The sequence below is a fragment of the Camponotus vicinus genome, unplaced genomic scaffold (assembly GCF_025532165.1).
Source record: "Camponotus vicinus isolate PSW18456_S1 unplaced genomic scaffold, iyCamVici1.0 SCAF_9, whole genome shotgun sequence".
Taxonomy (NCBI): Eukaryota; Metazoa; Arthropoda; class Insecta; order Hymenoptera; family Formicidae; genus Camponotus; species Camponotus vicinus.
In genome coordinates this window covers 10501853-10516072 of record NW_028141981.1, presented here as the reverse complement: position 1 = coordinate 10516072, position 14220 = coordinate 10501853, and the positions used below count along the sequence as shown (strand labels likewise).

At 35.6% G+C, this 14220-nt stretch overlaps 1 protein-coding gene across 1 annotated transcript; it reads left to right on the top strand.

Moving 5' to 3' along the window:
• The first annotated feature begins 1768 nt into the window (after positions 1 to 1768).
• Positions 1769 to 10795, top strand: Set1 (SET domain containing 1). The gene is made up of 10 exons (XM_083109116.1): positions 1769 to 2984; positions 3597 to 5371; positions 5504 to 5770; positions 5879 to 6190; positions 6279 to 6548; positions 6653 to 7302; positions 7435 to 8071; positions 8874 to 9095; positions 9888 to 10145; positions 10374 to 10795. Exons 2-10 carry the CDS (start codon positions 3629 to 3631, stop codon positions 10545 to 10547), a joined length of 4533 nt encoding a protein of 1510 aa, XP_082965242.1. The 5' UTR covers positions 1769 to 2984; positions 3597 to 3628; the 3' UTR covers positions 10548 to 10795.
• The last annotated feature ends 3425 nt before the right edge of the window (positions 10796 to 14220 follow it).

Sequence of the window (14220 nt, the reverse complement as noted above, 5' to 3'; positions counted from 1 at the left end):
GAGCTTTCCAAAACACTATAATTAAGTACCTTTTCGTTAAGTACTTTTTGAGTTATGAGGCTTGAAATAATTTCTTAATTTTACATAAACCGTAAAATATCTTGTAAAATATTCATTTTTCGATTATCTTACCTTAATACTTTTATGTACAAAATAATGAGAGGAATCGATTGGTGTAAAGAAAACACATAGTTGTTTTTAAGAAAAAATATGGAATTTGCAATTAACAATTCCATATTTTTTCTTAAAAACAACTATGTGTTTTCTTTACACCAATTGATTCCTCTCATTATTTTGTACATAAAAGTATTAAGGTAAGATAATCGAAAAATGCATATTTTACAAAATATTTTACGGTTTATGTAAAATTAAGAAATTATTTCAAGCCTCATAACTCAAAAAGTACTTAACGAAAAGGTACTTAATTATAGTGTTTTGGAAAGCTCTCGAGATAAGCTACAAGAATATGCAATGACAAATAGTAGGTTCCATTTAAGAAATTGAAGGTGACCTTCATGTGACCTTCAAATAACTCTTCAAGGTCAAACCAATGGTACCATCTTATGTCCCCCTCGAAACCATACAACTTTTGTCTGAAACATTTTTGTTTGCTGGGCTTAGTTTTTAAGATATTTCAATGTCTTCAAATAAATCGGCCACCCTGTATTTCAGTGATCAGGGTAAAAGGAGTAAAGATTTCTTTAATCTGATTGGTCAATCAAATGCTTCAAAGCATACTCAGCGTCTCTTTGACCGCAGCCATAGTCCATGTTCTATTATACAAGGTGTCCCTGAATGGTCTGTACAAACTTTGTGAATAAGTTCCAGGGACCTAAACAAGCAGAAAATGTCCCATAAACATGGGGTCGGAAACGCTTACTTCTGGAGTTACGACGGTTCGAAGTTTTCCTGCAATAGCTGGAGAAATTATCACGTCAAATCGCATAGGTGTTACAAAACTGTGCTTATTTATTTCCTCGGTTTTGCCACGGACATAACGGGACAGTACACTTGCTATAGCAAATGCTCGAAATGGCCTCCGTTAGATTCCAAGGAAGCTTGCGCACGTCGCCGCATTGTCTGGCGAACCCGTTGGAAAATACCAGGTGTGTTACGAATGATGTCGCAGCCGTCTACGATCCGCTGGTGAAGAGTTGCTACAGGAAATAAATAAACACAGTTTTGTAACACCTATGCGATTTGACGTGATAATTTCTCCAGCTATTGCAGGAAAACTTCGAACCGTCGTAACTCCAGAAGCAAGCGTTTCCGCCCCATGTTTATGGGACATTTTCTGCTTGTTTAGGTCCCTGGAACTTATTCACAAAGTTTGTACAGACCATTCAGGGACACCCTGTACGTGACAATATTTATAATTTAAATGTGTTTAGAAATAAATGCGAGTTTGACTATAAAAAGAAAAGGAAAGAGATGCTTTGATACAATATAACATAATAACGTGGGAAAGACAAAATTTATATATGCATATCGTTTATACGAATACAAATTCGCGCGCTATTGTAAAAGAATATATATGTATATGTAAATACATATGCGCTTATTTTCTCCTACATTTTTCATAGATAAAATTCGCGTTATTTCCGAGCTTTTTCTTAGAACTCATTCTAATGAATACGACACAGTTGAACATATTTCTCTCTCTTCACACACACACATTTCTTTCAGTTTTACGTTATAACTAATCGTATTTATAGATTGCATGCATTGGCACAATGCCCACATTTCCGCGAAATCTTATCAAATACTCTCGCGCGCTCATGGAAGCAGAGAGGCGAGAGATGTGCGACTCATGTTCTCCGACGACGCCAGATCCAGAAAATAAAAGCGGGATACACGAAGCCTGGATTCCATCAAATTTTACTCAAGAATTTATAAACGAAAAAAAAGAACTCGTCAATAATTCTTGAAATAACCAAGATGAAACGGTTTCACGTATCCGTGAAATATCTCTCTGCCAATTATTTTGACGATGGCGTGATCCGCAAAGTGCAACATTGCACACAACATCCGATATTCTTCGCCGCGGAATTCGAAACCATATGACGTCGCGAAGCAGGCACGTGGACATCGCGCATTGACCATTAAAGTATACAGTGCGTATACGTATACATACGCATAAAAAGGCTGAACGAATCAAAACATTTAATAGTAATTATAATCAGAAAGGTTAAGAAAGATAAAGAGAGAAAATGATCGAGTTTGAAAAAATAAAGGAATGATCTTTCGCGATGTAATAAAATTGCGATACAGAAGAAACCGCACTCGCGTAATGTTTGCCTCGAACTGCCGCGCTGTTATATTCGCCTTTTCGTAAATTTTCACGGCGTAGGAGAATGCGCAGTGCAGCTCGCGTGCGCAAATACGCTCGCAAATACGTTCACTGTTATTCACTCGTGCTCGTCAGCGCCAAGAGTCGACAGCCGAGAACATCGTGCGTGTCGTCGAGTGCACACGCGAGACTTGTCGGCACGTTTCTTGCCGCAGAGCTGTCAATGGTTCCGACGCAGACGGTCGAGAGGTTCGATAACTAAACAAAGACGCTGGCCTCGCTCGCGCGGTCCGCGCTATCGCTGGTAGAAAAAAAAAACCGCAACGTAACTGAATAAGGGTCTAGTCTAAAGGTTCTAGTGGAAGACGGAGAGAGAGAGAGAGAGAGAGAGAGAGAGGGCAAGAGTGAGAAGGAGTGGCGAGGAGAAAGGAAGACGGAGAGGAAAAGAGGAACAACGAGAGAGTGAGATTCTCTCGCTAGTTCGGCGTAGCTCGCGATCGAAGGATGGATGCTTTAAACGGAGGATCCTACTAGGCGAGAGACGTTTTCAATGGATCATTGTCGCGACGATAACTTGGTTTAAAAAAAAAGTCGAGAAGCGCTTTTGAGGTTATGTGTTGTTGAGAGAACGACGTACTGTCCGCTCTCGCGCGCGATAAAACGACCGTACGAGCGAAACCGGAGGGACCGCATCGTAAGTCTGTGATTGAGATGCGTTTTCGAATCTAATTAAAGATGCCGTATCGATAACGCCACTCGGGAATCATATCGATCCGATAGTAAGAACTGCTTTGCATTTTCTTGATGAGAAGTGCATTTTCGTGCAACAATCTACGAAGTTGTCAAAATTACGCGCGATTGTTATTTTTAACGCAATTATACGCGTACAGTGAGAAACAGGAAAAGAGGAAGAAATCATTAAGAATACTCGTTGATGGCTTGTAAAATTAGTCACCTCTAATAATAACGTGATAATTTTATGGTTATTGAATAATCGGATCGTCTAATCACGCTGATTGTTGATATAATCAAAATATATCGAACATTTAATACTGACAACAAATTCGCTATTTTTGTAACTAAAGTTAATTATTTCTAAGTGATACACGGAAGATAGTGATGTACGAAAATTGTGTTACGCCGATTTGCATTTCATTTTATAAGGATGTATGTAATTTGTTTATGTGTTGATAATCACAACTTACTCCTTATTCGAAGGATGTGAATAAATTTTGAGCCGCACAAATTAACATACATTTATTGTAATATTGATATTGTTTAAAACTTGGTTAAACGTTTACAACAGAAGTTCACATGAATGGATGATGCTTGGAGGCAATGAACGGCATGGAGAGACATGGTCACGGACATGGACATTCACACGCGCATTCGCATCGTCATCGCCATTCTCATGGCAGTTCTCAGAGTACGCCGCAAAACTCGAGCCAACCGCCTTCAAAACATAGCCATAGTCACGTAACACACACGCAGAAAGATACAGCTGTGCCACAAGTGACTCAAAAACAAAGGAATTACAAATTATTGGTCGATCCATTTTTAGTTAAGGGTGCAACAAAACTGTGTAGATATGATGGAACTGTTCCAGGAGATCCGACGTATCCGCAGGTTCAGCCTCGAGATCCCAGATCGCAATTGACGAGGATCTGGACCAGACTTGAACAACTTGATTTACCTGTACCTAGATTTAAAATTGATTCAAATTATTGTGGAGAACCTCCTCCTCTGGAAGTAACGTTTTGCCATTTAAATGATAATATCGATAAAACATTTTTGACAAACATGGTTCAAAAATTTGGTTCCATAGAGGAACTTATTATTTATTATCATCCAATAACCAATAAACATCTTGGTATAGCAAGAGTAGTGTTTGAATCGACCAAGGCATCGAAGGCATGTGTGGAAAAGTTGAATAATACATCTGTGATGGGAAAAGTGTTGAGGGTTTTTTTGGATCCCTTTGGGGAAGAGTGTAAGAAAATGTTTGAGGAGTTGACTACAGAGAAAAAACCGGAAAAGAAGGTAGAGAAAGAAGTGGTAAAGCCTGAGATTGAGCAAGAAAAACATCAAACGCCAGTGGACAAGGTTTTACCCGAGGAGAGGGAAGACTTTAGAAGTAATAAAAAAGCTGTTCTAACTGTAGACAAAAACAGAGAGCCATATGTAGAAAATTCGAGGTATAACAAATACAGGGATTATCCTACACCAAGTGGTAGCACAGGTAGTGACTTGGGTTATGGAACAGCGCCCAGTGAACTGAATTATTCTAATAATTATTCTCAAAACTCTACTCCTGCCACAAATTATGATTTTTATTATGGCAATTATCATCATCAACCTCCAAATAGCTACTTAGCTAGCATACCACAAAATGTATCACAAAATATACCAGTCCAACAAAATTCAAATGTCTGGTGGAGTAGCAACTCTGGGACAGCGGGATATACACCTTCGGCATCCGTTTGGCCAATTCAACAGCACGCGACAAATTTGGACAGTGCTAGTTCTAATATAACACAGATTAGTAATAAGACTTCCAATGCAAAACTGCACCATACTCCTAAAAAGGAAAAGGAGAATCAGATTGTGATGAAAAATGCGTCGCGTGATTCTCCTATTGAAACTCGCAAAACATTAGATTTAGATACCAGAATTGCTATGTTACTAAAGGATAAAGCAGGTGGAATGGCGCCTCCATTTTTACAATTTGGTAGCGATTCCGAAGATGACAAAAAGTCTTTACAAGATGACAATGAAATGTTATCAGAGCCACCCAGTCCCTTCCTATCACAAGAAATTTATAAGCAATGTTTTGAGAAAATGGTAGAAAGAAATAAGGAACGAAGAAAAGTTCACGAGAATAGCATTAGTCAGTTTTCTGTGGATGAAGATTTGGGTAGTGTTATAAGTTCCAGTGAAGATGAGGCGTTGTTAGGAAGTTATAGTCCAGCACCTGATGACAATGAACCAGAACCACCTAAAGAACCACCTCCACCTCCACCACCTGATGACGACAGAATGTCTTTGAGTCCTTTGAGTTCAGGAGATGAAAAGATTGAAGAAGTAAGTTTATATATTACATTAATTATATATATTTCTACATTTTATATATAAATCTTATATATAAATCTCATTTTATATATAAATATCTTCTTATATATAATTTGTAGATAATAATAGGTATATAATTTACAGGTAGCACAAACTGAACCTTCGAGTCAATTATATCCAGCAGCTGGTTATCCAGGAAACCTAACTCATTACCCCTCTAATGATGTTTATAATTGGCCACGACCAGCTCAATATCCTTATCCTTATGGAGCAACTTACTTGCAGAGTCATTATCAACCTACTACAGCTTCTTTCTCAGCAACAGTTGGAAATCAAGGGGCAAATTATTATTCTTCTTTTCAATCGCGGTTGCATGCTATGGCAAATTATAGCATCACAAAAGATCCACAGGCAAGATTATTGCATTGCATTGATATAAGATTGAATCTGTAAATTTCATAGTTTTTTTTATGTAAAAGCATTTTTCCTTAGAAAAATATTTAAGGTATTTCTGTTTAGGGTCCTACAATCAATGGAGTTCTGAGCAGAGTAGTGAATGAATTGAAACAAATTCTAAAAAAGGACTTTAATAAGAAAATGATAGAAAATACAGCATTCAAATTATTCGAGGTATGGTGGGATGAAAAGAAGTCGGAGAAGAGCCAAACTCACGGTGTTGGCGAGAATGCTATCGTCCATAGTACGACGAAAGAAGATGTAAAAACACAAGGATTATCGTCTTTATTAGAGCAAGCAACACCGTTAGGACTCAATTATGATGGATTTGGTTTGGGTATTAGAGCTAGCATGCCAAAGATGCCTTCGTTTAGGGTAAGATGATTTTATATTTCATATTTTTTATATTTCATTTTCTCTTCTGATTGATTATTACATGTTTGTTATTTCTTTTTATCTGTAGCGTAAGATCAAAGCTCCGAGTCCATTACCGCAGGATGAAGATAGCCGACAATCGGGTCATGCTGACATGGAAACGATCGAAAGCGACAGTGATCTGGATGTACTACCAGCACAAAAAACAAAAAAAGCGATGATTTCTCTTCCGAGCGTCTCTTCCTCGACATCATCTTCGTCCTCGTCTCTCGAAAGCAGCAGTGAAGAAATCAGTTCTAGTGAATCTTCCGATAGTTCAAATGAAAGTTCTGATGAAGAAGCTTGCTTTGAGGATGAAGTATGTATAATATATACATGAGCGTGAAGATTTAAAAAAATAACAATTGCATCACACACACACACACACACACACAATTAAAATTGGTTTATTTTTTTTTTTAGCAAGATACAGACAGCCGCATGTCTGATCACAGACCTTTGGCTTGTAATAGTGAGGATCCTGATATATTGATGGAATTCGCAATTCAAAAGTCATTAGATTGCCCCACGCCAACTGGTAGAGAAACGCCAATACCAGATATCAAAATTAAAGATCAAAATTCGAACGAGTTCCCTCAGATCGATAATGACAATCTAATTACCTCATTATCTTCTCCTGCGAAATACGAAAATGTCAAAGAAGAAGAAAGAATTTCTGAGAAATTGCCTACTACGCAAGAAAAGCCGTTCGTTGATGTATGCGAAACTTTGGAAGCGAAGGATGTATCGAGAGTCACTGAGGAGAAAGAATCACAGGTTGAAGCGAAACCAGCACCGGGAATAACGCCGATAAAGGAAGAAGTACTACCGGATATGCAAAAGATGGAGAATTCGGCTGCGGAAGCCTTGATGACTCTAGCTGGACGAGATAATATCATACGTCATACAAGTCCGGGTTCTATACAACCTAATATTATCAGAGCGCTGCAGACAATGTCGGCGAAATACATCAATGACGAACCTATTTTGAAAGAAAACGAAAAAATTGAAATGTTCAGTGAGATTCCTACAACGGATTCGGAAGAAGAAAGTTTAGAAATCAGAAGATTAAGGTCAGTGATCAATTTAACATAAATTTTTAAGTAATAATTTTTTCTTGCTGTGTAATATAATGTATAATATAATGTATATAATGTATATTGTAAGATTATCGCTCTGTAATAACGACAAAATATTTTATATAGATATCAAGCAGAGGCGGAGCTTCGATTAAATGGACAACAGACACCAAGTTCACCTGGTTCTCAAGCTTCACAAGTGTATATGGAACATTCGTATTCATTGCCACCTGCACAACCAGAACCCGTAGAACCGGTGATACGTGTACCGCCAGCCTCGGCGAAAGTAAAACATCCGAAAATTGTTAAATTATCGAAATCAAAGGACAAGATTCATAAAGTGGAGAAACAAAAATCCAAGAAATATACAAAAGTGCACAGTAGTCATCAGAATCACGAGGGAGAGAAGGAAAATATCCAGAATGATTATATATTCGATAAGTTACCTAAGCAAATTTTGGAATCGAAAGTCACGTACAAAGAAAGAGATCTTATATCAGAAATGGCTATTTTGTATGAGTTTTTAACAAGAGGCATAGACGCGGAAGATGCGGAATACTTGAGAAGAAGTTACGAGGCTCTATTAGCAGATGATACCCAAGGTTACTGGTTGAATGATACGCATTGGGTTGATCATCCACCAACAGATATACCGAGTCCCGCGAAAAAGAGGAAACGAGATGAGCTTCGATTACATGCAAGTGGAAGTGCTAGAACAGAAGGATATTACAAAGTCGATATCAGAGAAAAGGCTAAACACAAAGTAAAAATCCAGATATTTAATATATATATATATTTTATATATATATATATATATTTTTTTTTTTTAAATAAAACATTTTTTATTAAATTTAAAATTTTTACATATATTTCAATATATAATATTGTTTTATATTATACAGCTTTCTTTTATTTATAGAAGTTATACAGGGTGTCCCTGAATGGTCTGTACAAACTTTGTGAATAAGTTCCAGAGACCTAAACAAGCAGAAAATGTCCCATAAACATGGGGTCGGAAACGCTTGCTTCTGGAGTTACGACGGTTCGAAGTTTTCCTGCAATAGCTGGAGAAATTATCACGTCAAATCGCATAGGTGTTACAAAACTGTGTTTATTTATTTCCTCGGTTTTGCCACGGACATAACAGGACAGTACACTTGCTATAACAAATGCTCGAAATGGCCTCCGTTAGATTCCAAGGAAGCCTGCGCACGTCGCCGCATTGTCTGGCGAACTGTCCATTTCCACCGGCACGGCCATACACCAGATGGATATCCGCCAGTTCATCAAATGAATAATTTGATTCATTCATGTTTTTAAACACAGTTTTGTAACCTATGCAATGCATCTATGCGATTTGACGTGATAATTTCTCCAGCTATTGCAGGAAAACTTCGAACCGTCGTAACTCCAGAAGCAAGCGTTTCCGACCCCATGTTTATGGGATATTTTCTGCTTGTTTAGGTCCCTGGAACTTATTCACAGAGTTTGTACAGACCATTCAGGGACACCCTGTATAAGTAATCAAATTTAAATTGCAGAATAATCACAATTCGTTCTTGCAGCACCACTATGCTCAAAGTATACAACGCAGTAATGATGTGGAAGACAGTACTAACTCTTATATCGGAGGAGATAGCGTAATGAACGGTCCAAAGAATAATTCTAAAGCATTGACCGGTAAAATGCAGGCGCTGTCACGTGAAGCAAGAAGTAATCAACGACGATTACTGACAGCTTTCGGAATTGATACGGATAGTGATCTTCTTAAATTTAATCAATTAAAGGTAAAATGTATACATACAGGTTGAGGAAAAAGTATGGAAACCTCTAAATTTTTCGAAAACTGCATTTTAGAAACAAATGTTTTAGACAAAAGTTGTAGGGTTTCAAGTAACGCATTACATAGCAACATTAGTATGACCTTGAAGTGTTGTCAAGGTCACATAAAAATCACTTTGAATTTTTTAAATGGAACCCCATATTTTTCATGAAGTTCTTGTGTAAAGAAAACACATAATTATTTCGAAGAAAAAATATGTAATTTGCAATTAAAAATTACATATTTTTTCTCAAAAACAACTATGTGTTTTTTTTACACCAATTCATTCCTCATTATTTTGTACATAAAAGTATTAAGGTAAGGTAATCGAAAAATGAATATTTTACTTAGATATTTTATGTAAAATTAAGAAATTATTTCAAGCCTCATGGAACTTGGAAAGTACTTAATGAAAAATAACTTAATAGTACTTAACTTATAGTGTTTTGGAAAGCTCTCAAGGTAAGCTACAAGAATATGTAATGAAAAATAGAGGGTTCCATTTAAATAATTCAAAGTGATTTTTATGTGACCTTGACAACACTCTTCAAGGTCATACTGATGTTGCTATGTAATGCATTACTTGAAACCCTACAATTTTTGTCTAAAACATTTGTTTCTAAAATGCATAGTTCGAAAGATGAATTGTTTTCGAAAGATTTAGGGCTTTCCATACTTTTTCCTCACCCTGTATATATTCTCAATATCTAAAATTTATATAATCCATTTATTCTAATATACATATTTTGTGTTTCAGTTCCGCAAAAAACAATTAAAGTTTGCCAAGTCTGGTATTCACGATTGGGGCTTGTTTGCCATGGAACCAATTGCGGCCGATGAAATGGTTATAGAATATGTAGGACAAATGGTTAGACCAGTTGTCGCTGACTTGCGGGAAGCCCAATACGAAGCTACTGGAATTGGTAGTTCTTACCTCTTCCGCATCGATTTAGATACAATTATTGATGCGACAAAATGTGGTAATTTGGCGAGGTTCATAAATCACAGTTGCAATGTGAGTTATTTACGATTATCTATTTTTATATTCTTGAATGACTTGCGACTGCGATATAATAAATACATTTATTATATAAAAAAGAAATATGGTGGAAAAATTAAAGTACGAGTTGATGACTCGGTCGAAAAAAATGACCAAAATCCAATATTAATTAATCTTAGAGTGAGAGAGGCAAAATCTGTGACGTGTACTTTGTTATAGTTACCAAATTTTTATTTCTTTTAGCCAAATTGTTACGCAAAAGTAATCACGATTGAAAGCCAAAAGAAGATTGTAATCTACAGTAAACAACCAATAGGAGTTAATGAAGAAATTACATACGATTATAAATTCCCATTGGAAGATGACAAAATCCCTTGCCTTTGCGGAGCTCCTCAATGTCGGGGTACTCTCAATTAAATTGTTTATTCTTTTTTCCGTCTTCTACACTTCATCGCGCCCTACTCATATTTTTGTAAATACTTTCCCATGTAAACATTTTATAAAATGCAATGGAAAAAAATACTAAATTATGTTAAGATGCGTTCTTCCTACTTTATTATTATGAGAGCCCTTTTATCCAGTGTGATTTAAATATTTGGGAAAACATATGAAAACAAATATATGAACCATCACACATCACTGTGTGTTAAAATTATTTTTCAACATCTTGTTTGTATTTATTGTCCGCCACTGTGAACATTAAATGATAAATATTAAAAAGAATAGAACAACACTTGTGTTTAGTGTGCAATCATATTTGCCATTATAAACTATATGTATATATTTTATATGTATCCTGTACATATATAGTTATAACAAAATGTTTATATATATTTGTATTTTATTGTATATAAGGTATTATACAATCCCCATTCTATAAAATTTATATAAGATGAGAATCCAGTTTTGAACAATTTATTTTCGAAAAACATATTTTTCATCGAACAATCAATCCAATCTCTCAACATTCGGGTTCATGTAATAGTGGTTTAAGGATCGAAAGAGGGGGGATGTACGTTGATGTGTACGTTTTTTTTTATTTTTTTTAATATTTAATGTGCCTTCAACCATTTTAGTCCAATTATGATTATTATATAGGCACTCAAATCACTTTTTCCCATTTCAATACACTCATTGGTCCATATTCTGAATCCTCTTTTATTGATAAAAGTGGCTTATAAGCCTTCTGATTGGCTGTAAGCCACTTTTAGAGGCACTTTTATCGATAAAAGAGGATTCAGAATATGGACCATTATGTTCTGTCTATTTTTTTTTTCTGGATCAGTTAGTTCGTTAAATAGTACCCTCGTTGTCCTGGTTCCCTACCTGTACGCCATTAGGCGATTTTTGGCGTCCTTCTGGTATAACAACCAATGTGTACCAGAGTGTCTTAAGGCGCCTTTTCACGAGTCGCTGAAACCGATTGTTCGAGCGACAAAAATAATCACGTGACAACTTTTGTCGCTGAACTATTACAACGGTAATTTTTGTACATGAAAAGGGTAGCAGCGACAAAATTGAAAGTTGAGACAGATTTTGCGTTATTTGTGTAATCAGTTAAGACAGATTTTGCATTTTTTTTATTTTCTTCATGTTCATCTTCCTCGAATAGATTCATCTTTGCATCTTCATGGATTCTTTAAGAATTCTCGGTTCTGTCTGCAAGGTTATGTCACAGGTTATGTCTTTCTTGGTAGTACACTAGTACACACAATCACACAGCGCGGCAGTAGCGTTTCACATAGCAATTGAGCGATAACACTTTTTCTCTCTTTGTAGTTGAATCAGTTCAAACTACAAAATTATAGCCACTGGAATACGTGCGACAAATTTGTCGCTTTAATTGCTTATTTTAGCAGCACGTGAAATTGCACCTTTACACATCGATAAAACATACGTACGTATATATGTTTTATCAATGTGTGAGACATTCTGGTACACATTGGTTGCTATACCAAAAGCCAAAAATCGTCTATTATGTATACTCTCATACAATTTTCCCTATACTATTCAAATATTCCCATACTATTTTAATCGGATCTAAGGCCGGTATTCATAGTCCGTTCTTATATTTAAGATCGTCTTAAGAACCCATTCAACCAATCAATGACCGCATTGCAGCTATTTGATTGGTTGAATGGGTTCTTAAGGGTGCCGTCACATGCGGCGTAACTTGCGTAAGCGTAACTTGCGCCGACCAATCACATCGTTTTATTTAAGTATCAGCTTTCGCCTAGTTATTTTACGCTCTTTATGCTATTATCGTTACGCCGAATCCAATTTTTGGCGGAAGAAACGCTGATGTATGTGTATTAGTAAGCGTATCGTACAGTGTTGTTCAAGACATAGGATAGTGTAGGTTGAAGAGGCATCAAAAAGTTTTAATAAAATATGAATAACGATCAAATCTTCTTCCACTTTTGCCATCGTTTCCAAATAATTATTAATATTAAGTTAGGATCCATTATTATATACTTTTCTGTGGGTTAAAACCTCTGAATTACTTTCTAAATATGTAAATACTAATATTCAAATTTTAATATTCAAACTTTAAATTTTAATTTTAACTAAATTATTATAATATAATTATGATTAATACAAAATTAATAATAGATTTAATTAATATTTTTTTGAATAGTGAGCCTACTGGTATCACCGATCGTCCTTAACATGGCCTCAAGGACACATATGTACTGTTTTAAAGTTAAAAAGATTGAAGTAAATATGTACTTCAATCTTTTTAACTTTATAAATATTGCACACATTCCGCTTCACACATACTTGTATGCAGAGCATCGGTTCCCCATGATGCGTACTTTTTAAGACGCGTAGGTTACGAAGACCAATCGCAAATCTTCTTAGCATTTCCATTAGAGTGTACAATGGAAAATCTAATCTACAATTGGTTGTATTTGTTACGCATTCCGCACAATACGCCCCATGTGAAAGCCGACTTTCAAAATGACGTAACTTCAATTAAAAGTTACTAGAATACGCAAGTTACGCTTACGCAAGTTAGGGCCTCCGCACAAGGTGTTCCGTATCGCATTACGTTACGTTAAGTATAGATCGTAAATTTAACTCCGTACGTAAAATTAAACTTCAGTCAACGCACAGAAGAAATCGTAACATAAAGACATGTCTTTACGTTACGATTTCTTCTGTGCGTTGACTGAAGTTTAATTTTACGTACGGAGTTAAATTTACGATCTATACTTAACGTAACGTAATGCGATACGGAACACCTTGTGCGGAGGCCCTTACGCCGCATGTGACGGCACCCTAAGACGATCTTAAATATAAGAACGGACTATGAATACCGGCCTAAATCACAATCCTTTAACCATTTCTCTATGTCATAGGGATATTTTATCTTCCGTCTTTCCAATTTCCTATACAACTTCCCGGTAAAAAATTTTTCATATATAATTAGACAAAACCATGAAGTAAGAGAGAAGGAGATCGAATCACAGATATCTATACTATAACTAGATCGCTAACTCCCATTGATTTTGTACATAAAATGTGTCCCCGAAAACCATGTAATATGGCGGTCGCGCATGCGTAATATTGGTGAAAAACTAATATGGTGGATACTTGTAACCAGCTAATATTTAAGTTTTCACCTTAAAACTTGTACTTTTTACATTATAAACTTTTAATTTTGTAATAAAATAAATATAAATATATATATAAATGTTATATACATATATTTTTAATCTGTATATATTTTTAATCTTTTATATATATTTTTAATCTTGATTTTAATTATACCTTTTAATATACCTTTTAAATATATTTTGATATATTTTATCTTTAAAGGCTGTAATAAATTTTAATTAAAAATGAAGAACATTATATATTATTTAAAAATAACTTATATTCAACTGTAAGTTTATACACAAATTACATACTTGTGTACATTGTACATAACATCAACCAATCACAAACGTGACTGCTGTCCACCAACGTTACGCATGCGTGAGAATTTAGTACATAAATTTCGTGGACATGTATTTGACGCAAGTTAGCGGTCTAGTATATAGTATAGATGTTTGTGGATCGAACTCCATGAAACAAAAGTGGTCCC

Coding starts and splice junctions, on each gene's coding strand:
- Set1 (XM_083109116.1), top strand. CDS start 3,629: ATGAACGGCATGGAGAGACATGGTCACGGACATGGACATTCACACGCG. Junction 5,372..5,503: donor GAGATGAAAAGATTGAAGAA/GTAAGTTTATAT, acceptor TATAATTTACAG/GTAGCACAAACTGAACCTTC. Junction 5,771..5,878: donor GCATCACAAAAGATCCACAG/GCAAGATTATTG, acceptor ATTTCTGTTTAG/GGTCCTACAATCAATGGAGT.